At 36.2% G+C, this 24,411-nt stretch overlaps 3 protein-coding genes across 3 annotated transcripts; 2 read left to right on the forward strand and 1 right to left on the reverse strand.

Annotated features, from left to right (window-relative positions):
- Positions 1–3,300: 3,300 nt before the first annotated feature.
- On the forward strand, positions 3,301–4,653 carry LOC128385938 (uncharacterized). Its single transcript, XM_053344870.1, has one exon. It carries the CDS (start codon positions 3,301–3,303, stop codon positions 4,651–4,653), a length of 1,353 nt encoding a protein of 450 aa, XP_053200845.1.
- Positions 4,654–12,864: 8,211 nt separating this feature from the next.
- LOC128385939 (uncharacterized) lies at positions 12,865–14,333 on the forward strand. The gene is made up of 2 exons (XM_053344871.1): positions 12,865–12,970; positions 13,045–14,333. The coding sequence occupies exons 1-2, from the start codon at positions 12,865–12,867 to the stop codon at positions 14,331–14,333; spliced, it is 1,395 nt and encodes a 464-aa protein (XP_053200846.1).
- A 2,672-nt stretch (positions 14,334–17,005) lies between these two features.
- Positions 17,006–21,687, reverse strand: LOC128385936 (protein CBFA2T3-like). The gene is made up of 4 exons (XM_053344867.1): positions 21,334–21,687; positions 18,760–19,108; positions 18,505–18,692; positions 17,006–18,123 (listed from the first exon to the last, which is right to left on the reverse strand). Exons 1-4 carry the CDS (start codon positions 21,427–21,429, stop codon positions 17,773–17,775), a joined length of 984 nt encoding a protein of 327 aa, XP_053200842.1. The 5' UTR covers positions 21,430–21,687; the 3' UTR covers positions 17,006–17,772.
- Positions 21,688–24,411: the final 2,724 nt, after the last annotated feature.

Raw genomic sequence — 24,411 nt, forward strand, 5'->3', positions numbered from 1 at the left:
ACACATAAACAAAGCGCCAACAAATGTAACATCAGCTGTAACATCAGCTGCTCCCATGAAGCGAAAAGAAAACAATGGCCCAAGGATTATAAATAAAATTCTTCCAGGTAGAACTCTACCAACCGACGGTACATGTGTCATCATCAAAAATGAACCGACACAAGCCGAGCAACTGAATGGTGATGAGCTTTACCACAAAATAAGAACAACTATTAGGCCGAAAAACATTGGGGTAGAAGTTAAGACTATCTTTGTTATTAGTCAAGCAAGAGTGGTGATCATCTGTAACACAGTAACTGACGTAAGGAAGTTGACGGATGAAATCAAGAGGACAATGAAGGTACAAGTGGTGGACGTTAAAAAGCGCCATCCGTTAATATGTATAAGTCGAATTCCTAGAGTGTACGGTGAGACGGTAAATGGAAACGTTGATGAGGAGATCTTTGAATACAATCCAAATATCCAAGGGATCAACAAGGACTCATTTAAATTTGCCTTTGCCAAGAAAACCAGAAACGGACAAGTCAATCATATATACGAATGCGAGCCTGAAATATATAAACAAATTATAACACAAGGTTACATAAAAATGGCGTATGAAAGGCTTAGAGTGTACCCACACTCACGTTTCGTCCAATGTTATAAATGTCAGCGTTTTGGTCATACAACCAGGAAATGTAACGCCAAGGAAGATGAGCAGATCTGTGGTCATTGTAGTCTCAAACATCCGACTAATCAATGTAACAAGAAAGAAACTGCAGCTAAATGCATAAACTGCATTAGATATAATGAAAATGTGTTGAACAAAAGACTAATGATTGATCCGAGTCACCCTGCCTACGCTTGGAGATGTCCAGTTCTTGACCGTATTTGGAACAACACCAAAGAAATGTCCGAGAATGGATACTGACGTCCTTAATTCAACAAACGCAATGAACCCAATTTATACAAAAAACCAAGAGGAGGCAACCGTACTCAAGATTATACAATTAAATACTGGCAGGTCTTATGTGGCGTATCAAGAGTTATTACAAAGAGTGGCAGAGAGTAAAATTGACATCGCAATGGTACAAGAACCACCACCAAATTTCCGTGTGAGGCAGAGTCAAGGGGTTAAATATTTTAGTAATTTGGACTCCATGGACGTATGGACTGTTGTCATCATTTTTAACCAACAGCTGAAAGTAGAAAACATCAAAACAAAGTTACCATCCACATCAACAGCTGTAAAAATTAATAACATCACATTAGTCAACGTTTATTTTCCCCCAAAGGCAAAAATGAAAAACTTGCTTACAAACCTTCAACCTCTATTACATGATCAGATAATCGTCTTTGGTGACATGAATGCTCGTTCTGAACTATGGGACACGAAAGAAAACAAAAGGGGAAAAGAATTAGCACAATTCATAGAAGAAAACAATTTACATGTAGAATATGGTAAAGAGCCCTCGTTCGGTGTTATAAGAAAAGGAAAGCTTCATCAAAGCAACATTGATCTTACTATTTTCTCCCACGTTACGCTGGAATTATTGGATAAATGGTTCTTCAGAAATGACATAAAATGCTCAGATCATAACGCAATAGAGATACACCTTAAAAGAAAAGATTTCATCACCAAAACAACTAACACATGGAAACCACGTTGGAATCTTAAACAAGTTGAATGGCAACGATTCAATGACTGCCTAGCAACAGAGTTTGAATACAAAATACCCGCGACGTTTGAATCGAATGGAAATGAAGAAGTGGACGTTTGGATAAAAGAGTGGGAACAAATTGTTAAATTTTCGCTGAGAAAGTCAGGGGGACGTCAGATAAATACTCTGAAGAGAATTAAGCAATACCCATGGTGGAATGAGCACATTGATGGACTCAATGAAAAACTGCGAAAAACCAAAAGAAACATCAAAAGAGCCAGCCCAAGATCCCTCAAACACCATCTTAGAGTGTATCAATGTACACTTAATGAGCTGAAATTAGAGATTGAAAAATCCAGAAACACCTTTTGGGCGGACTTCTTTGGACAGTGTCAACCTGAAGACGTTTGGAACTCTTATTACAAAATAATTAAATCGCGTGACAAGACGTCACTCTCACCAGTAATTCGAGACGGGGATATTGAAATCACGGGAGAGCAAAATCTTGCAGACTTTTATACTAAGCTTTTCTTCGGAGGCGATGATGAAAAATGGGAACTGATGGTGACGTCCGGGCAGATGTCTCAATTGATACAAGCCGAAGTATACACACAAGTGGATCAAGGGATAAAGAGGATTTTTACCCAAGTGTGGGTGAAATTAAGCACGTAATTGGTACATTCAGTAATAAAAAGGCTCCAGGAATAGATGGTTTAACGACAGAGATTTATCGCAATTTGAATGAAGATAATTTGAGAAAAGTCATTCATCTATTCACCCAATGCATAAAAATCGAGTATTATCCGAAAAGTTTTAAAGAGTCACTGACGGTACTGATTCCGAAATCAGGAGTTGATCCGAAAACGCCGAAATCATGTCGACCTATTGGACTCCTATCCCATCTTGGTAAAATTTTTGAGAAATTTATTCTGCTCAAAATGCAAAAATGGTTGGACAACACTCTTGCTGAAAATCAATATGGTTTTGTGAAAGGCAAATCTACGTTGCACGCGCTAGAAAGAATTACAAATCGGCTACAAGAAAACAAAAGAAGATGTAAACCAACGGTGTTGATATCCTTCGACATAGAAGGGGCTTTTGATAACGTCAGATGGGTGGACGTCATCAAGGTAATCAAACGCCACAAGCTTTCAAGTTGTCTCATTAACATCATGGAATCGTATCTGAGCGATAGGTATACAACCCTTCAATATGGACAAGCAACATCAAAGATTGAAAACACCAAAGGGGCTGTACAAGGTTCATGTTTAGGTCCCACCCTTTGGAACATTATCATTAATGAGTATCTAAGAGACACCAAGACAAGACGAAAGGGCGACAATACGGTTGACGTCATTGCTTATGCAGACGACGTCACTATTCTAAGTGACTTTCTGCAAACTCAATCAGAGAGAACGTCACCGCTGTTGAAAATGAACTGAAAGCAATAGAAAAATGGTCCAAGGAATTTCATCTAAAGTTCTCAGCAACCAAGACAAAGCTCGTATGGTTTCAATTCAAGAATAAGACTATTAAGCCAATCAGTTTTCAATTGTATGGTAAACCTATCATTGAAGTTCCCTCTGTTAAGATCTTGGGAGTGACGTTTGACCAGCGATTGGACTGGAAAACGCACACTCACAACGTCCGGGCTAAGATAATGAAAGTAGTCGCACAATCCAGACGATACCTTGGACACCCGAAACCTAGTTTACCCATACTTCGGAGAATACATGATGCAGTGTTAATTCCTAAAATAACATACGGAATAGGAGTCATTGGTAAAGGCTTCTCTGAGGAGACGTTTAAACAATTAACTGCTGTTCACCGTAAACTGTTAATTACATTGAGTGGAGGATACAAGACAACACCATATCTTTCCCTGTGTAAAATTCTGGATATAATACCGATCCGACTGCAAATTGAACAACAAATGTACAAATGGAATTACCTTTACAGCTCGCAAACAACTGACGTGTTGAATCTATCGATTGATAGAGCGGTTGAAGAAAAGTTTGACAAATCTTTCGCACCAGAAAGTGAAGAGGTTAAAAAACTCGCGAGAGGTAAAATAAAAACACAAGAGGAACTGAATGCTTTTCTGGCATCAAATCGATATTCATATCTCTGCTTCACGGACGGTAGTAAAGATGAGACAGGTTGTGGCTATGCAAGTATTGTTTATGACAGCAGCCTGAGGAAAATCACTGAAAGGACAGAACCCCTTTTTAAATATGCTAGTGTATTTCAATGTGAAGCCTTAGCCATTATAAATGCCCTCGAAACATTGGAAAAGAAGATTAGATTTAACTCCATGTCACTGGTGCTCACTGACTCGGAGATCATCTACAAAGCGCTGATGAGGACTACAAAACAGCATCTATTAATTCAATGTATTCGAGAAAAACTCGTACGTCTCCAAAACGAAAACAAAACTGTTCATGTTGTACAAGTCAGTTCTCACTCGAATGTCACTGGAAATGAAGATGTGGATCAACTGGCCAAACGTGCACGTAGATCCAAAAAGAAAGTCAAATTCGACGTCATCCCGAGGAGTCATATAAAAAAGCAGATTGAACAGCACATTGCCTGTAAAGCAATGAAACAATTTGAGCAGAATAAATCAAGAAGCCTGATGATAAACATCCCAATGGGTTGGAATACGTCACCGTACAAATGTAACATCTCCAAAGAGCTTCTTTGGTTACTGAGTGGACATGGGCCCTTCAATCAATACCTGCATAGGATGAGACTCAAACAATCACCCACATGCCCCTGTGGTGAAGGTGACATGAGTAATCATCATATTGTTTCTACCTGTTCTAAATCATCACAAGAAAGAGACAATCTCATTGTCGAGGCAACGTCACAGGAAAGTGAACTAACAAACACAGTCACTCGGGTGCTAGAAACAACTATTGCGAGCGGTACGCTGGCATCGATTGAGCTAATCAATCATTTTGCTAAGGAGATCATTAAGCTCTCTAGTAATCTATGTAACAATATCAACTGACGTTATCGTACTCAAGTGGAACAATTACCTTTCTTTTGGATCAAACCATGGAAATCAAGAGAGTCAAGCTTTACGTTAATTGGAGCTTTGGTCTCTCAAAGGTCAGTGATCGTTTCTTGCCTCTGCGTCATCAATTCAATCTCGTGGGAAATCAATTAAACATGTTTATTCACACGATATCAATTCTGAGCAATAGTTCGACTTGATCAAGTTATTGAATGTTGAGCTTCATATCCACTTTTACTTTTATAAAAGTGAGGATAATTAACTTCTCAAACTAAACATCATTAAGGTTCAAATTTCTAACAAATATCCCTAACAGGAAAGCTTTTTAAATCCATTTAAAAGGAATTTTAATATTCCCTCATAAACTCCTTAAGGTTTACAATTTCTCTCTTAGCATAAATAAGCTACTTAAAGTTAAGCTTTTTAAATCATCCGGCCCTTTAACTCTTTCCTTGTCATTATGGTAACGAAATCTTTTAACCAATCCAAAGCACAATTAAGTCTCCCACGTTTTTATCCTCATCTTCCTTTCTCATTTTTACTCCGACTCTCAAACTGTTAACTTCAAATTCAATTCGAATTGTACACTTCAACAACGTTCACCATCTTTGAAATTATTTCACCGCATTGATTTATGTCATCAAATTCATCATCTTCAAAACCCAAATCGTCACCTACCATACGTGCGCTTTTAGCTATTGTTAAAAGAAACTCAAGTGAATCAACGTACAACTTTATCAAAGATATGGCTCCTTCTCCTCACCCGAGTGATTCTGATCCTGATGAACTAGATCTCAGGGAAACAGATGAGACAAACTTAGTGATTGACGTTACCAAGGATGAGAGAGAAACCAACAAGGATAAATTGGATCTTTCATCACATTTGAATTCTCCTAATGTTGCCTCTTCACTCAAACAACCTGAGAAATCAACTAATGAAACGCCATTTCCTGAACCTGTTGCGTCAACGAGTAGTGACGATGGTAGATTTGCTCGTAGTGGGAAAGATCAATGGCCAACGTGGTTCTGTCCATCACCTCCTCATGCAGATTCACCTTTTAAAACGTCAACAGCAAAATTACTTTACCGCTCAAGGTATCCAAGTGCCACAACAGACTCAGTTGACAACGACCCTCTGAGAATAACAGAGAATCAATCTGATATTTTAAGCTCTGCAACAAGTTCTATTGCGCCGATTAACTCACCAATTGACTTCACTAGAAGTGGAGCAAGTTCAATTCATGAGGAATCACCAATGAAAACCCAAGAACCAAGTGAATACAGTAAGAGGATTATTGAAATTGATCAAGTTGGTGCATTAAGAGTTGATCTTGAAGGGTCAGCTATGGTGGAGAAATCAGTAAAACAATCTTAGGACAATGGTGGTAACAAACGACCTGAGTCAACGAGAGTTGGAAGCGGCGTCAAGGTTGTGACGGAGTCATCCAAAGAAGCGGCTGAAACAAATCCAACCAACAGACTTACACCTAAAGAAGTTGTGATTAATCCCACGTTGGATGAATTGACCATTGTGATGAGAAGACTGGTTCAAATGCTGATGACTGAGATTAGGGATGAAAACAGAGGTAATCTCGAAGAGATTAAAAGAAGTGTATCTGAATTAGCAACAACCAGGAATAAGCCGACTCAGTCAAAAGCTTCTAATCAATCTTTCCTCATCGGTGAAAATACTACAACCATCGTTCAGGATAATAATTCAAATTCCAACCTAAGTGAAAAAGGTACTCAGGTTGATTCATTTTTCAAATCACTCAAAGAAACAAGAGAAGCAGCTTCTCAGATTGAAATTTGTCACAGTGACTGTGAGACTCAAATTTCCATTGAAACTAGAGAGTCTTCTACTCAAGTTCCCAAAGTTAAAACTGTTGACAACTTTACTCAAATGATGAAATATCCATCATCAGCATCAACACAAACAAACTTGCCGAGGAACAACGTCAAGATTCAGACTGAATCCAAAGATACGAGGGAAATGGAAACTCAGGTGAACGTTTATGATCTATTGAATGTGGATTATCATTCTGAGAATACTTATGGCCCAATGGATATTGTTCTTGCGACTGCAACTAAACATTCAGCTATTATTCTCCGCGATCTAAATGCGATGGTGATGCAGCTAAAAGAAACTTTCTTAAAACTGAGCAACAACTTTGCTAATTATTCCGGTATGGTCATCATTGGAAAAGCTGAATGGGAACACGGTATATTAGAAGACGCCATAGAACAAATGGACCAAATCTTGGAACAAAACAAAGCTATGGTAGCTATAAGTGCTAAGAAAAGTGACGACCTTGTCCTCACCGAAGTGAATGAATACGTCAGCAAGGAAAATGATGACAACATTAAGTACCCGAAGACGGTGGTGGACGTGGCGGACGTTATTCAAAGAGTCAAATCAAGGAACTTTATTGATAAAACACTTCTTGGTGAAACTCCTTCTAAACATCAAACGTCTACTAAAACAACCAAGACAACGGGGAAAAAGTTAACTGAGGCAAAGGAACCATCAACTGTTTCAACCAAGGAAAATAATCAACTTGAAGTCTCAACAAGTGGTGATGAAAATCTCAGTGGACCAAGTCCAGTGAAGGAAGGATGTCAAGTTGATGACGTGGATGTAAATGAAATTGAGTTGGCTTCTGATACTCCAAATGCAGAGATTGACGTACGGTCTAAATTAATTGACGATGTTGATGCTGATCCAAGTCTCAGAAAGAAGAAGAACTTGGTTGAGAAAACGCTCACCAAGAATGTAGCTGTTAACTTAGACAAAGTTACAGGAAAAATTACCCCGAGAAAGTCAAATAAGCCCGAGTCTGACAATTCAGGCAGCTCGCTCAACGATGAAGAGTTTGAAAGCCTTGATAAGGTTATCTCCACAGCAAGATTGTACGGAGCGTATGACTACCCAGAAGAAACCGTAGGTGATAAAAGAAAAAGGGATCAATCTGATCCAAAGGCAATTGCTAAGAAACAAAAGAAATGCCCCGATAAAGAACTGAGTAAAGACTTGGAACAACTTGGGTTAAAACCGAATAAAAACGATCCGATCAAAATAAATGAAAAAGATAAAGGTAAAATCGAAAAACCTGATAAAGGAAAAAGAGTTGTTGGTCCCATGAAAAGTAAAGCTAAACCAAAGATCGCAGTAACGTCAGATGAAAGCTCTGATGAAGCTGAACTTTACGTTCCCCCAGTTAAGACTTCAACTCCAACCAAGAAGAGTAAAATTGCCACAAGAAGCCAAGAAGACCTCGTCGAAGTCAGACTTTGCAAAGTCTCTTATTGTCTCTACATTGAGAATGCGGCAATTGGTACAAATCTCGTTCGACATAGAAAAAACTATCATAGTGAAACTGAAATAGCCAAATTGGGTGGCGTCACATGTGAGAAAATCGTAATACCAAAAGAAAAATTTGAGAAGTCGCTCTTCCGATGGGAAATTATTAAGGATACAGCAGCTATAGCGAGGAACATCAAGAGCATCAAGGAAGATCCGAAAGCCTTTCTGGCAATTGTTAAACAAGCACAATTCATGGTGGCTGAAACGGAAGACAACAAATTACAATTTCTCAGATTCGACAAAGACCGAAGACAGATTGTTTACAAAGCTCCCAAAATACCACAAAGTGAAATGTACATTTTGAACAGTGAACGTTAGGGAAATTATTCACTCTTCTTCTCATTTGTTTACTCCAACACCTTTACCCTAAATCTTCCTACTCTACCTCATTTAACATTTTATACTCTGAAAAGTCAACATTATTTACTCGCCCTCTTAAACTTTTATCTAATATTACGTCTTGTTAATTCAAATACTTATATTCATATTTATCATTTTTATTTATTCCTCTAACGTGCCATAATTAATTAAACAAATCACAGTTCATAGTATAAATAAAATTACATAAACAAATCACCTATACCCAAATAGAATGTAAATAATTTAATAACGTAACTTGATCGGTCAGCTAATGCTCATTACCATAGGGTTCTCAGCCTAGTCTAGTCACCTAAGGAAACTTAAATAAAAACAAATACTCTTGACGCAGAGGCTCATGTTTCGATCACTGAAAAGGAAGGGGAAGTCTCTTCCTCATTAACCCTGACAAAACTAAACACCAACATGATTTACAATCCGTCTCTTTTACCGTTAATATGAAACGCTCTCTCACCTACAAGCCAAACCAGTCAACGTCCTCCCTTAGGAGAGTGACTTACACTCATGTTTGTGCTTCCTTCGTACCTGGTCATTAAACTGCTTTCTTCCTTGAGTCCACATATGAGACATCCTTGATACTTTGATCTAAATAAAGATCACATTAACACCCAAACCTGTTAATCCTTCATAATGACGGTGACGTGAACCTTTGGCGAACGTCACCCTCCGACCTCACGTCACGTTGCTTCAAATGGATGAAAACGTCAGGCAGTTAAGTGGGTTGCGTCAATGTCTAGTGACATTGGTTAACCCACTTAGAGTCTGTCTTTCTGGTACTGGTGACACAAAGACTATCAAGTCAAGCCTGCACTCTATCCATGGGCCAATGATCAACATCAACAAAGGGCAACGTCAAGAGTGTCAACCCAGAAAGATAATGAATAGACGTCATTCTGCCACTAAATCTGGTGTGACTGATTGACGGGAAACGTCACGTCCACCATACTATCATGGAGCAGCGTCAATACTAAATGGAAGTCACGTCAGGTCAAATTCAAAGGACGTCAATAGACAATAACATGCAGATGACGCTGGACGCTCGCGTCAACGTCTTAACGTTAGTTAAGACACGTTACGTCCTTCTGTGAAAACGTCACGTCCACCTACTATCATGGAGCAGCGTCAATACTAAATGGAAGTCGTCAGGTCAAATTCAAAGGACGTCAATAGACAATAACATGCAGATGACGCTGGACGCTCGCGTCAACGTCTTAACGTTAGTTAAGACACAACGTTACGTCCTTCTGTAGAAAACGTCACGTCCACCCTACTATCATGGAGCAGCGTCAATACTAAATGGAAGTCACGTCAGGTCAAATTCAAAGGACGTCAATAGACAATAACATGCAGATGACGCTGGACGCTCGCGTCAACGTCTTAACGTTAGTTAAGACACAACGTTACGTCCTTCTGTAGAAAACGTCACGTCCGACTCTCACCTATGGAGCAACGTCACATTATCAAGCGTCATCAATAAAGCGTCATGAACACAAATACGTCAATAGATGAAAAAAGGGACGTCAACGCAACATCAACCAAAGGCTACGTCAACTCAATGTTTTGTGACGTATACTGCTCAGATTGACGTGACGCAAGTAACTCACCGTCACCTAACTCAAATATATTAAATACAGTAAATCTTTGTTATTTTTATAAATGTAAATATATATGTAAATATGATGACGTCCCTATATACACCCCAACCCTAACTAAATGTAAGCCCTCTATCCATCTCCCATACAATTGTAATCTTTAATCCCTTGCCAAAATGTAACCACTTTCCTCTGATAGTAATATCTCACCCCTGACGTCCTGACGTGGAACGTAACGCTCCACGTCAGACGTCGATTTGTAACCAGCGTCGGTCCTAGTATTTGGATCGACAAAACAAAACTTACAATAGTTTTGAATAAAGAGTTTTTCTGCCCCTCAAAAAAAAAAAAAAAAAAAAAAAACCTAACCTAACCTAACCTAACCTAACCTAACCTAACCTAACCTAACCTAACCTAACCTAACCTAACCTAACCTAACCTAACCTAACCTAACCTAACCTAACCTGAGTTTCCTTGTATCATTAAGTTTTTTCTTTATGAGTATTGGTATTTCCGGGTGCTTGATTGCCGTACTTGGTAGCTTGCTGAGGTTGTTTGGGTTACTCCAGTTGTAGTTTACGAGGCCGTCAATTTGTCTTCGGTTGTTTGTGAGGGCAGGGCATTTAAGTAGTATGTGTTGACTTGTTTGTTGCTCAAGGTTGCAGAGTACACATGGTTTATGTGGCTGGTTGCTTAGCTTCTCTATGTGGGCTTGGAAGGGTCCGTGGCCAGTTATGAAGGGTAGCAGTGGTTTGAGCTCACTCAAGTTGTTTGCCAAGGTAGAGGTTGATGAGTACGATGGGAACCATTTAGTAAATGTTTCGTTGTGCTCATCTTCGTATGTTGCCTCGGTTTCTTTCTTGGTTCTTTGCTTGATGCACTGCTTTAGGTAGCTTCTTGGTACTGTTGAGAAGTCGGGTTTTGTCTTCTTGGTTGTAGCTTCCTTGGCAAGGCGGTCTGCGAGTTCGTTTCCGTTGTGACCAACGTGTGCTTTTATCCAATGTATGTGGATGGTCGTGTTGAGTTGTTTAAGTCTGTGGATGTTTTCTACACTGGAGAGGACTTGGGTGCTGGTTATTTTGTTCTTGCGGATTGTGTGTATTGCTGCTTGGGAGTCGGTGTATATGATGATTATGTTTGGTTGGTTCGGGGTGGTTGATCGGTTGGTTGACTGCTTGGTTGCTATCTGGAGTAGTTGTTTGGTTACGATGTTTATTGCTTCGAGTTCAGCCTGGTAGACGCTGCAGTAGCTTTCAAGCTTTATTTTCTTCTGCCATATCGGGAGGTTACATGAGTTCATTATTACTGCTACGGCTCCTACTTGTTTGCAGTCTATTTTACTACCATCAGTGTAAGCGGTCATGCTTGCCTGCATTGCCTGTTGGTGACTTTGAGGGTCGTCGCATAGGCAGGTGTTGAGTTTGAGGCTTGCAGGGTGGGCTTGAGTGTAGAGGGTGGTTCGTGTTTCAAGAGTCCGGTCTTCTGGGACGATGTCAAGGTGGTCATTGTCTATTCTTGTTTTTGCATTATCATAGATTGCTTGTAGGTGCAGTGTTATGGGTGTAAGTTGGGTAATTGTACAGCAGCTAGTCCATGAGTTTGTATGATAGAGCTTGAAGTTATGCAAGATGAAAGATCTTTGAATTCTTTTTAGTGTTGCTTGCACATGTTTTCTGCTTAGGCGTTGGCCCCAGCAAGCAATGCCGTATGATAGCATAGGCACAAGTACACCGTTGTACAAGTCTCTGTAGATATCAGGGTGGTCACCGTATATTGATTTGGTTACCGCGATTGACCTTCTTGTGTATTTCCATGCCTTGCTTACTGCATAGGTGAGGTGCTTTTGGAACAGTAGTTTTTCGTCTAGGAGTATTCCAAGGATCTTCGTCTCGGTTGCTTTGCTTAGGCTGTGTGTGTCGATGGTTGCATTGATATTATTGTCTCCCTTGATGTTCATTTGTATTGATTTCGATGCTGATATTTTCATCTTGTTCAGCGAGGCCCATCTTCCGACAAGCTTGGTTGCTTTGTCTGCTCGGGTTTGAAGGGTGCTTTGCGAATCAGCCGAGATGATGAAGGTTATGTCGTCTGCGAATGCTTGAGCGTAGATGCCTTGTTCTTCTGCTTCGGTTAGTATGTCGTTTACTACAAGATTCCACATTATTGGTCCAAGCACGGAGCCTTGGATGCAGCCTTTTTCTAGTTGTTTTGTCTCAGTTTGTCCCATGTAGTTAAGTTTTACCTGTCTTTCAGAGAGATATGACTTAAGGAGGTTGAAGAGGTTGTTAGGCAGGTTCAGCTTGCTGAGCTTGAATAGTATCATTGGCCACCATGCATTGTCAAAAGCACCTTCGATGTCGATGGAGATGAGAAGAACGTTGGCATTTTAGTTCATTAATGTTTTTTTTCTCATAGAGTTCCAGCGATGAAACAATAATATAGTATGACAATGAGTCATATGGTTCATCATCATCTTCATCATCATCATCATCATAATCATCATCATCATCATCATCTTCATCATCATCATCATCATCATCATCTTCATCTTCATCATCATCATCATCATAATCATCATCATCATCATAATCATCAGGGAAAGGTGAAAGTATTGCTAATCATACACATAAATGTAGAAATTGCAACAAAAAGCCTAACAAGCGCTATGGCATGTATTGGGCACATACTAAAATTTGTGGTAAACCTCACCCACCACTCAATGTATCATTCGCATAAAAGAATGGACAATTTCACCAGTTGATGAGCTTCATGGGAAATCGCTTCGTTGTATATCGAACCAAGAATCCAAATGCTGTTGATACAAGTGCGATTTATGATAATTTATCCGTCAATATCATAAATGTTTTAAAAATGGCGACCAACAAAGTGAAGCTTATCGAAGCCGCAATAAGTGTTAAACTTGAAATGATCAAAGAATCAATCAATGGACAACAAAAATTGAAGCCAACGTTCACGAGTACATTACTCAAAATATATCAAGGATCAAATTCAACTAAAAAAGATTGAATTGAAGAATTGATTCTTCCATAGATCAATTCACTCAACGAGGGGCAGGATGTTCAGTCAATAGATTCATCAACGTGGACATCATTTTTGGCTTATACAAACCTCATAAAGGAGGGTGTCGCTCAATTAAATTACCTTGTGAACTTGCCAATAAAAAGTGTCTCATTTCACCAGCATCTGATCCGAATTGCTGCACTTTCGCTGTTCTTGCTTGTATCCATGCTCCAGCTCATAATCCCCGAAGAACATCATGTTATTCATGGTTCCATCGACTTTATGACTTTTTTGATGTGCAAGGTATTGTTCCCGTTACAGCTATCAACAAGTTCTGTAGAAAGAACAATGTGTCAGTGAATGTTTATAAATACGAGGTATCAACAAAAACAATCTGGTCAATCAAAGTTATGGATAAACCAAATCCAAAACATTGTAACCTTCTTCTACATAACGATCACTACTTTGCCATTTCAAACTCAAATCGTTTAGCTAGTAATAATGGTAGAGCTTATCATCATTTTTGTCACCGCTGCATAAACTCTTTCAAAGATGAAGAACGATTGAAAGCCCAGTCAAAAGATTGTTTACTGCATAAAGCTCAACAGATCATTCTTCCTGAATCTAACTCACGGAATTCATACATAACTAGAAATGATTATCGAAAAGAAAGCCGTTTTCCATATGTGATTTACGGTGATTTTGAGACTCTATCCGTTCAAGTTGACGGATCACAACGTGTTCGCGCTGACTTGGTACCTGTTAGCTTCGCACTTGTAGCTGTTGACTGGAACTCAAATATAATTGAAAAGAGACTATCATTCGGTCGAAATCTTGGTCAAAAATTTTTCACAGCGCTTGTTGAAATAAAAGAAAAGTTGAAAAAACATCGTGAAGAAAATTTGATGTCTGCACGCGATGAACATGAATTCGAGAATATAGAGAACTGTCACATTTGTGGTAAAAAGTTACATAGTGACCGTGATCATTTCATTGGTAGATTTAGAGGTCCCGCTCATCAGACTTGTAATGTTGCATACCAGGTTCCATCCAAGATTCCCGTCATTTTTCATAATTTGAGAAACTTCGACGGACATATTATCATTAATGCTTTACGATCTGGAATGTTTGAAAAGCCACCACGATTGATTCCACACACCATGGAAAAATACATTGCATTCATTCTTGATGACTTGGTTTTCCTTGATAATTACAGTTTTCTCACTTCATCCCTTGACAATCTCTTACGAATGATAACTAAAGATATTCAGACTATTCTAAGTGGTACTACACCTTCTCTATTTCTATTAGTGGTTTAGAGAAGTTGTAGTTGTCAAGCAGTGCCTGAAAAAAAGTAATTGAAAAAAGAAAAACAATGAAATCAATTTCTTAGAAATCGAAAATTTTTTTTATGTTTTTCTTTTTTATTTCAATTATTAATATTAACCAATTTGCTTAATCGCTTGGATCTGTCGAGTTAGTATGAAAGCTCCTCGTTGTGTTTTCTTTACAAATGTTTCATTTGTGTCGAGAAGAGGAGTATTATTGATTTCTACTCTGGCAAGTCTGGTTCGCAATAAAACATTATGACCACGTGTTCTCCTTAGCGTGAAGGCGCAAGTTAAAGGGGAGTGATCGGAATGATTTACCAATTTCTCAACATCGAGGGCAGGGGCAGGGGCAGTTTTGGTCAAATTTTTTGAATAACAAATATAATCTATTCAGTCTTCGTCATGTGTTTTGTCATCACTGGACGTGCACATTCCATATCTAAACAGCATAAAGGAAAGAAGAGCTGAATCTTCATTGGCCGCTTTTTCCTCTGGTGTTGCCCAAAAAAGATTTTTTATATTCAAATCCCCGTCATAATGATGGCATGAACTGGGTCAACATAATTACTATTTAAATCGTATCCGCCAAAAGTGAAGGTGTCGAAGGCAGCAAAAATTTTGCTCATCCATTCCTTCACAGGGTAGCTTGGCTGGCGGTATGTGTTTACATAGGCTAACAAGCAGTCCTTGTCCAGGGTGAATACACCGGCATTATACATAACAGGACAGCCGAAATCAAATTTCTTTAAATGTTGCCTCAAGCCTGGTGAAACTTTTGATATTATCGGTGGAATCGAGTAACACGAAAGTGTTCTTTCAGCACCAAGATACTCAACTTTTGGGTGAGTACAACTTCTTGTTGCTCGCTCAACGGGAAGTCCTTCAAAATTATTCAATCTTTTTTGGACTCCGTCACTTTCCGTTTCCTAGAATCCTGCTATGAAGTCAATTTTGTTGTTCGTGTAAAAAGAGACAGGCTCATTGACACTGTTCATGTTTGACCTGACATTTCGGGAAAAACAACAATAATCATTTTTAATTAATTGATTCATTGTTGATGATGATGGTAAACAACAACAACAACAAGAGGAATTAATCATTAGCTTTTGATGGTGATGGCTCAACTAATACATATGCTTGATTTTAATTCAATTTAACTAAGTTAATTTGTTTTAATTTTAAATCAAGTTGATTTAGTTAATCAATTAATTTCAGGAATCGATTTGGTTTATTTCCAAGGAAGTGAATTAATTTGGAATTAATATTTGAGAGATTAGCCTAATCGTTTCCATTGCTTAAATTTCTGGCTGTTGCTGTTACTGCTGCTGTCCCACCATATATGTATTATAACTAATATTCTAAAAGGTTTTTAAAGTGTTTGTAAATTACACTAATTTAGTTTGAATTGTTGTTTCAACAAAGTGAAAACTTTTGTTTCGGTCATTTGTAAATTTTTTTTCCAAATTTTTGTTTTGTTAAATGATTTAGCTTTTGTACTTCAAAGTGGCAATCAATTGTTAAACCGTCAATTGTCCTTTCATAACATTGAAAAGCTAAACTGGTCCTTAAATGACGGTTAATGGTAGCTTAAATTTCAGGGCAATCGGAAAGGGCTATAGTATATATAAATTAAAGATCTTCGGCCAGAAATTTTATTGAATATTTCCAATCAGATTTAACACAAAAACATGAATTCCAATTAATCAATTCCTTGGAAATAATAACCAATCGAAGCTGAAAAGGAATCAATTAATTAACTTAATTTAAACAAACAATTTAATCTTTATTAATTACAAATTAACACAAATTAATTTAATCATCAACATCAACCATCACCATCATTAGCTAATGACCAACTGACTTGTTGTTGTTGTTGTCGATTGTCAATAACAATCAAATCATCATCAACAATTGATGTTGATTAATAAAAATTAATATTTGTTAACCTGTTGTTGTTGTGGTTGATCAACAGCAACAATAACAATAAATGTTTGACAACAATTAGTTAATTAATTGTAGGTTGAGAGAGAGAGAAATTAAATCAAAAAGAAAGAGAAAAGTAAGAGAAAATGAAAGAGAAAAAGAAAAGAAAGAAAGAGATGAGAAAGAGGATTTCTTATCCTTTGGTTTCTCTTTCCAAAAATTGACTTTACATTACATATATTTCAGTCAATCACGTCAATATTGTACATCCCAGATAATTTGTAAATCCTTTCTCACCTATCCCAACACTGTACAATATCTCCAAATATGAAATGCTACGAATCATGACACTGACAATGACGTGTCAAACTGGCGGTCATGAGTCAGTGATACATGTCACCGTCAGTGTCAGTGTCAACACCCACACTTTCACCAAGTTAAAGTCAACACTGACATTCTATCACCTTAAATACCCGCTCTGAAATTACAATCTCTAGAAAGCTCATGTAAAATCACCTCGCTTTTCTAAAAAGGCTCATTGGAAAGGTACTTGCCATTAAAAGAATTGTTAATATCGTGTAAAATTGGTAATCTATTACATATTTTATTTAGATAATTGTTTCATTTACTATTAATATATTGTAGCAATAATTTCAAATGAAGTATCAGGTGACTAGCCTCAAGTTACATTATCTCTGTTCGGTCTTAGCTTAGATGAGGTGAGATGATTGGTCAATATCCATCTCATTGTTTTAGTTTTCGGTTAATTATTACACTTTGCACTTGATTAATTGTAATACAGTCTTTTTGTTTTACAATCAATTCTTTATACAATCTTATGAATATTAATAGAACAAATTTAACATAGCGGAAGAGAATTAGAGAAACAATTATAAAAGAAATAGGAAGAAATTCTAGGAAATAGTAGGAAAGAAGGGAGTTGAGATTAGAATATTGAGATCGCACAATCAGTAGCAGAGTGGCCATTCTGTTTGCAGTTAGAGAATTTGTGTTAGATTAACATATATAATAAGATGATTTGGTTATCTTTTCAAATTAAATCGTGAAAAGATGAGTCGAGTTTGCATCTAAATAATGAATTGAGTGATTTCAACAGAAAAACTTTTGAGTAAAATGCTTCAAGTGAAAAAGATGAATCCATGTTGCAGATTATGAATTCGGGGGTGATAATAATTTAACTGATTCCATTGTTTAGTGAAAGATTATAAAACATTGGTGGTTACGACGATGAGCGGAATTTAAAGATAAAAATAATTTTCTCGATAAAATGAAGATTTAGAATGTATTCAATTCATCTGCTCTCGTCGTTTTGACTATTATTTATAATTTGACTAGTTTTGCATTCAAGGAACTGGTTCATCAATAAATCATCATGGTTGAAAAAATTGAGTGACAGTGAGTGTGTTCACTGTCATCGAGAGTTATCACGTTTTATCGTTGGTTTTTATGTTGATAAACGGTCGTTTCCTCGAATCAAAATAAATTATTCCGATAATTCACTAACATCGCCATTTACAGTTGACCCTCCATTCCCAATCGGACTTGACCCATTCGAGACTGAACCATTCAGGCTATTAGCTAATTCTTTGGGTTTCTTAAGATCCATCGTCGTGGTGGGTAGTGACGCTGATGGTGAACAATTTGCTTCATTACGCGAACTTGTCACATTTACATGGTGTCCATTTATTACTGATCCTGATTCACGATGATTTGATGATCCACAAACTTTATGGTGATTTTCCCAATCTTTGTGCTGGCAAAAGGAACCACAATATCTAGCAACATTACAACCGCTACAAGTTTCACTCGCTTTTCTCCCGCAATTCCAACAATGCTAAAAATAAGGAAACAAAACAAAGATTAATGATAACAATCAGAATAGTCAATATACTAAACGACGATCAGGTTTCTACGTGATTGTGTTTAAGTAATTACAACAAATCTTTTTTCTAACTCCGAGTAATTTTATTATTGATTGAACTTCCGATAACCGGTCTACGTACTTGATCAACAAAAACTTTCAAACTACGGAAATTAATATGATAAAAACATAAGTCAATTTCAAAGAATTGAACCATTTTGTATTTTAGTTTCTTCCTATTTACTTAGCAACCATAGAATTGAGGTATAAATCTTAATGTTCAGTTCGTTCTGCGTCGAAAAATTTGATAGAACCAGTTTTCTTTGTTGGAGAATGTCGACCAATTGTTCTTACTTCGTCAGAATCTTCCTGATGATTCATAGCAGTGATCGCATCTTCGGTAGCTTGGCGTCGAGCTTCGTTCAACATTCTTTCCATTTTGGCTCGTTCAGCAGCGACGATTTCACTTGCTTTACTTTCCGCCGCACTCATCGCTTTATGGAGTTCAACTACTGCCGCTCTTTTAGCATCATTGACAACCTCTGTTCAGAGATAAATTGAGATGATCATTAATCTAATCAGTCAGATACGAAACTGAGTTACACCCACCGAAATGGTTATTATTACTCCCCAATCTAGTTCGTCTTGCTGAATCTGCTGCAGCGGCTGCAGCCGAAGCCATGGCTCTGTCGACCTCAGATGGATGATTTTGAGATTTTGCAAAATGAATTGTAGTTAACAATGGCTCTCTAGATATCCTGAATTCGTGAACATCTAATCCATTATGAGAAGATGGATCCAATGGAGGAGGTGCAGCACTAAGCCGATTCCTCAAAGCCGTTCCTGGAGGAGTCCACAAAGGGGGAGAATTGATTGATGCATATTCAACACTTCTATGTTGTAGGATAGCCAAGGCTCGTTTTGTCTTCTCTACCATTCCCATGATACAATTAAGCATCTAAACGATTGAGAGAAAAAGATGCATAAACAGATTAGTGATTCATTAGTCCTTTCGCGCTTACAACCAATAAGTTAATAGGACGGATCAGAAAAACATGACACTCTGCCTGACTCTGATTAGTCTATAAATTGTTATTTCATTTTACTATTAAAACATAAATATTTCTTCCAGACCAAAACTGGTGAAATTTTTCACAAGTTCCATTGGGCTGAGTTACTGATTTTAATTGAAAACGAATTTTAATCAAAGATGAAGAACATTGCCAATGATGTTTTCATGGAGTTTAAATTGACAATAAACACTTATCTGTATCTAATCTGAATAACATGATAAAGACCAATGGTTATTGAAAATATGATTATCATAGTTATTATTATCCAGACCACTCGCTTTTAACAGTTAGTTAACAGATGAAACTGATTCTTATAAACACTAATATGATATGAAACACAACAAAACCATTTTGCATGAATTTGAAACTGTCCAGAAACAGTTAATTTAATCCAGAGACAATCTTGTGAATACAAAATTTACCTGCTTTACAATTACTAAAAGTTGTAATAATTATCTAAGCATTCTCGATGGTTTTTCAAATAATTTACTCCAATTATAGACTATGGTCTAGTTTTGATTCCGAATAATATTTCGATCAAATAGGATTAAAGTTGACCAAAAACACGACTAAGATGATGATAAAACTGATAATCTTTATGATTCTTTTGGATTGATTGATGAGAATCGATAGTTACAATTGTTATACTTTTTTCTCGATTGCAAAAGAAAATGAAAGAGATTTTTGTTCTGTTGATATCGATGAACATGATTATTCTTGTCGAAAATAACACAAAAACTCATGTTGGAACTTCAATACCAGATAACAACAACAATAAGACAATAAAACAAACAAATAAACAAGAAAAAAGTAAAACTGATTTTCAATGAAATATTGATTCTCATCTTTATTTTTCTCTTTTTAAGGAAAATGTTGACAACTTTATTCTGTGAGAATGGTATTGATGTTGTTGATATGAATGATTCTGATCATGACAGGATAAGGAAAACCCCTTGAAGAAATGTCTCTCTCGTTTCATCTACAATTGGAACTTGAAATTAAGAGTTAGCTGTCAGAATCAGTTGATTGTTCAGTTCCTCAGGTAAATTGTCAATACATTTTCATCTTTTCCACCATTTCATGAGTATCATCTATTTGATTGAATTTCATGAAGAAAGAAGGAAATAAAAATCGAATGTGTAATACTCACAATTAAAAATTAGCAACTGATTGAAAACTGTTCAAGTTAATCAATTAATTTAAATTACTATTAGATTGACATGATGCAATATGATGTTGACACTTTTGCGAATTTGCAAGTTTTCATCATCTTGTTGTTGATGAGATAAACTCAGCAGGATCGAATAGCAATTTAAATGTCATTTGCAAATAATCTTTCGCTTTATTCAAACAAAAGAGTCGATTTTAATTAAAGTTCAATCAAAAATTAAATTATCAGTTGGCAATGAAACCCTGGTTATTACAAGCAAATCAATTAACATTTATCACAACTATTAAACTTTAGACATTAGTGAACTTGGCAAGTTTAATAATTGAAACATCTTTAAATAATCAATTGAAAAACTCTGGTCCAATCATCAGCATAGGGAATTACAACGAGTTTTTCTCGGTGATGAAGAAAATCAAATAATGGACCGTTTTTATCAATTTTGTGAATAAATTCAACATTTTGTCTCAGAACAAAAACCAATTACCAATTATGCTATTTATAAAAGCCAATTATGTCTATTGTATCATATCCCCTGTTCTCGAGATGTGTAGGGTATGAACCTGATTCTGGTCGCTGAATGACCTCGAAATTCGTTATTCAGCAAAGGGTTGGAATGGACTGGATACGACAATTAAGTACTAATGTATTATCAATAGTTCTTTTTTCTATAATGATTTTCTCGTGAAATAAGTAAAAAAAACGAAATTTTTCTCACTAAAATTGACTGTAGTTTTTACCATTAAATCTAATACGATTGGTTTCCAATCATGAGCTCCCTCTCAATTTTCCAATTAGGTGTTAATACCACGCACACAATATAAAGTCTTGTTTTTGTAGTTTTGATATTTTCAGTTCGAGTGATTCATTCGTGAAAAGTTTTTCTCTCTGTCGATAGATCGGGTATCTGAGCAACACAAATAACAATAAGAAAATAATTACCGTATAAATATTTTTCCATTCTTCTTCCATATCTCTTGAAATGTCATCACCATAGTTTCGTTTCATCCTTTTACCTGGTTGTTGACTGGATAACATAATATTTTGATCACTATGAAAACTTAATTGAACTGAAAAACTTTCACAAAATTAACAAGTATTTATAATCAAAGGTTTGATGGTGATATTATTTTATCTGAATTAATAAATTAACATAGATAATTTCGATGATGTGACAACTCTGAGAGCTAAATGATAACTGATAAACTGATCCCAGTGAGTTAACTTAAACTAGATATAAATTCGATTCTGCGTGTTTTTGTGTTGGTAAAAGATGATGAGGATGAAAATGGAAAGGAAACTCACCTGGAAAGCAGATGCTGTAAACACAAACAGTACTCACAACGATGGAGGATGATGACAGAATGAGAAGGAGAAGAGAGAGAGAGAAGGGGAATATGATATAAAGGAATCGACGGAAGATGTAGACAAGGAGACACAACAGATAAAGAGATAGAGATTCCCAATAAAAGGAGTTGTACAAAGATGCTGCAAATGATGACGATAATGAAGAGAGAGAGAGAGAGAGAGAGAGAGAGAGAGAGAGATGAAAATGTACAGTTGGCAGAAAGAGAGGGAAACAATTTGCACAAACTGTCTCATTGTTGATGTGTTAAAAAAGGAAAATGTTTATCGTTGTTGGTTCATTTGTTTTGTCATTGGGCAGCTGATAAATTTTATTATCATTATTTATTAAACGAATACCAAATCATATGGTTAAAACAAAAGACTAAGGAACCATCATAATGAACAACAAAGTTTTAATATCAATCGATTCATCAATAATGTTGAAATATTGAAATTAAATTATTGCAAATGTGAGAGTTAAAGACTTAATCATGATCATTAATAAGAATCAAATTGATGAATTATATTAAATTCATTGTCTTAGATTAAATGATTGATAAAGATTCACCATAGTTTTGCTTTTTAGACCATGATGAATGTTCATACATGAAAGACACATTTTATTATCTAGCATTTGGATAATTGTATTAATAATATAATTGATCGTCAGCATTTCATTTTAATCAAATGCACCTTAACCAGATTATCAGTTTCACTCATTTCATTACTATTGGTTATGTGATGGTGATGATTACTGATCATGTTTTCATCAATTGTTCACATCAATTTGCTTATTGTTTTGTACCATATTCGTTTAATTAGATCATACTGATGCGAAAATAATCTTTGCTTGGATTGACAATCATCCGAAAACTGTAAGAATCAATAATGTCGCATTTCGAACAATTTCATCGATATGATGACTCATCCCAATCTTCATTGAAAGTTAATCATTTGGATAAACTGGCTATGTAAATAACTACATTTATGTTGTATTTAATTGATTAAAAACAGTTGATAAAACAATTAGTTGATTAGAGAGGAAATTGAAGTAGTTTGATTAAAGAATTGGGACTTTTGGTGTATTGAAGTTCGAGGCTAGAAAATGACAACAATAGAAAAAGTGAAGATAAACTGTCCAAGGATAAAGGTGAGAAGGAGAATTAATAAAAAGAAGATGAAGTGATGCGGGTTACAAGCGATTTCAATGGACCATCAGTCTTTCCGTTCTTGATCATCATCTCTCCTCCTTCTGTTTATACCACCACCCACCCTATAATCCTCTTCCACCACATGGCTCTTTCAACTCCTCATTTCAATTAAATTCGAACTTGAACAGTTCTAATAACTGTCACAATCGTAGAAGCGAGCACACAGTTGACCATAATTTCTCATTCGCTGGTAAATCAACCGAGCAAAAATTATGTAAATTACCAAACATCATTAGAACGGAAACTTTCATTATCTATTTTAATCGATATAAAACAATCGCCACAGAGACTTTGTTTCTTTTCAATTTCTTATGCAATGAAATTACAATGAATTCACTTTGAGTGAATGAAAATATGTTCATCAATCGGTAACAAGAAAAAAACTGTTATCCAAACACATTAATTGGTTTTATGTCAATAACAAAAACCTGAGATCTGTTGATGAAACATATTTTTTAAATGCTGTCTGTTGATGACATTTGAATGAACAAACAATTTCTGCTTCGATCTGTATCGGTTCTGCCCTCAATGCCATCGAGTTGGTGACATTATTCGGGAATGGGTAAAGTTCATTGTTTTCAACCAATTGTTTAGCTATTGACCAGCAGTAAAGTTTATTGATTGAGTCGATATTAGTTTCGTTAGTTGTAATATCTATCGAAAACGAAAGGTTAATGAATATAATTATAACCCTGAGTGTGAAACCACGAGTGTATAGCTATTGTTTACACTCATGTTTCTAACTGGGGAGTAAAGTGAACAAAAAATAGGATATTAACTGAATTAACCATGAACATTGAAACAGCTAAACAAATATGAACAAAACTAAACAAAATTCAGTCGATGAATAATGAGAAACAGTTTTTATTATAATTTATTTACATTTTATCATCATCGTCGTTTTGTGCCCAATAAGATGGTGAAGATAAAGTAAGAGATGAAAATGATAAGAACCAGGGAAAGTATAAAATCGACACTTGATATGGATTCCAAATGATGAACATTTTCTCGCAACATTTCGATTCCATGGGAAAATTTGTTCGAAAAGATAAAGAAGAGAAAAGGAAGAGAAAAAGCAAGTGCAAAATGTCGATATGTTCCCATGGTTAAAGTGACATGAATTCTATTCAGAGGAAATATCATTTCGAATACTCATTTTCAGAGTATTTCGATTAATTTCTTCCATTTTACTTTATAATCAACAGTCAATTAAATCCATGATCACAATTTTCGATATCATGTCAGTAAAAGAATCAATTTTAAGACGATCAACTTTTTTAATTGTTGACTTGTTAATTTTCAGTTAGTATGGTTGAAATTAAGGAATCAGTTTTTATTTCAATGATTGAACTCATTTAATTTCAGTCAGCAATTAAACTTGTTAATTATTCTTGTTGATTTAAGGTGAAGAGTCGATCAGCTCTTAATTGTATAATAATTAAGTAGCTAATCGAAATCATCT

The sequence above is a fragment of the Panonychus citri genome, unplaced genomic scaffold (assembly GCF_014898815.1).
Source record: "Panonychus citri isolate SS breed McGregor unplaced genomic scaffold, ASM1489881v1 Contig00061, whole genome shotgun sequence".
Lineage (NCBI taxonomy): Eukaryota > Metazoa > Arthropoda > Arachnida > Trombidiformes > Tetranychidae > Panonychus > Panonychus citri.

What these genes read in the sequence shown, in the direction of transcription:
- LOC128385938 (XM_053344870.1), top strand. Translation starts at nt 3,301, where the DNA reads ATGAAAGTAGTCGCACAATCCAGACGATACCTTGGACACCCGAAACCT.
- LOC128385936 (XM_053344867.1), bottom strand. Translation starts at nt 21,429, where the DNA reads ATGTTATCCAGTCAACAACCAGGTAAAAGGATGAAACGAAACTATGGT. An exon ending in AATGGAAAAATATTTATACG is followed by an intron (nt 19,109 to 21,333) that starts GTAATTATTTTC and finishes TCAATCGTTTAG; the next exon opens with ATGCTTAATTGTATCATGGG. An exon ending in GAGTAATAATAACCATTTCG is followed by an intron (nt 18,693 to 18,759) that starts GTGGGTGTAACT and finishes ATCTCTGAACAG; the next exon opens with AGGTTGTCAATGATGCTAAA.
- LOC128385939 (XM_053344871.1), top strand. Translation starts at nt 12,865, where the DNA reads ATGGCGACCAACAAAGTGAAGCTTATCGAAGCCGCAATAAGTGTTAAA. An exon ending in ATTGAAGCCAACGTTCACGA is followed by an intron (nt 12,971 to 13,044) that starts GTACATTACTCA and finishes ATTCTTCCATAG; the next exon opens with ATCAATTCACTCAACGAGGG.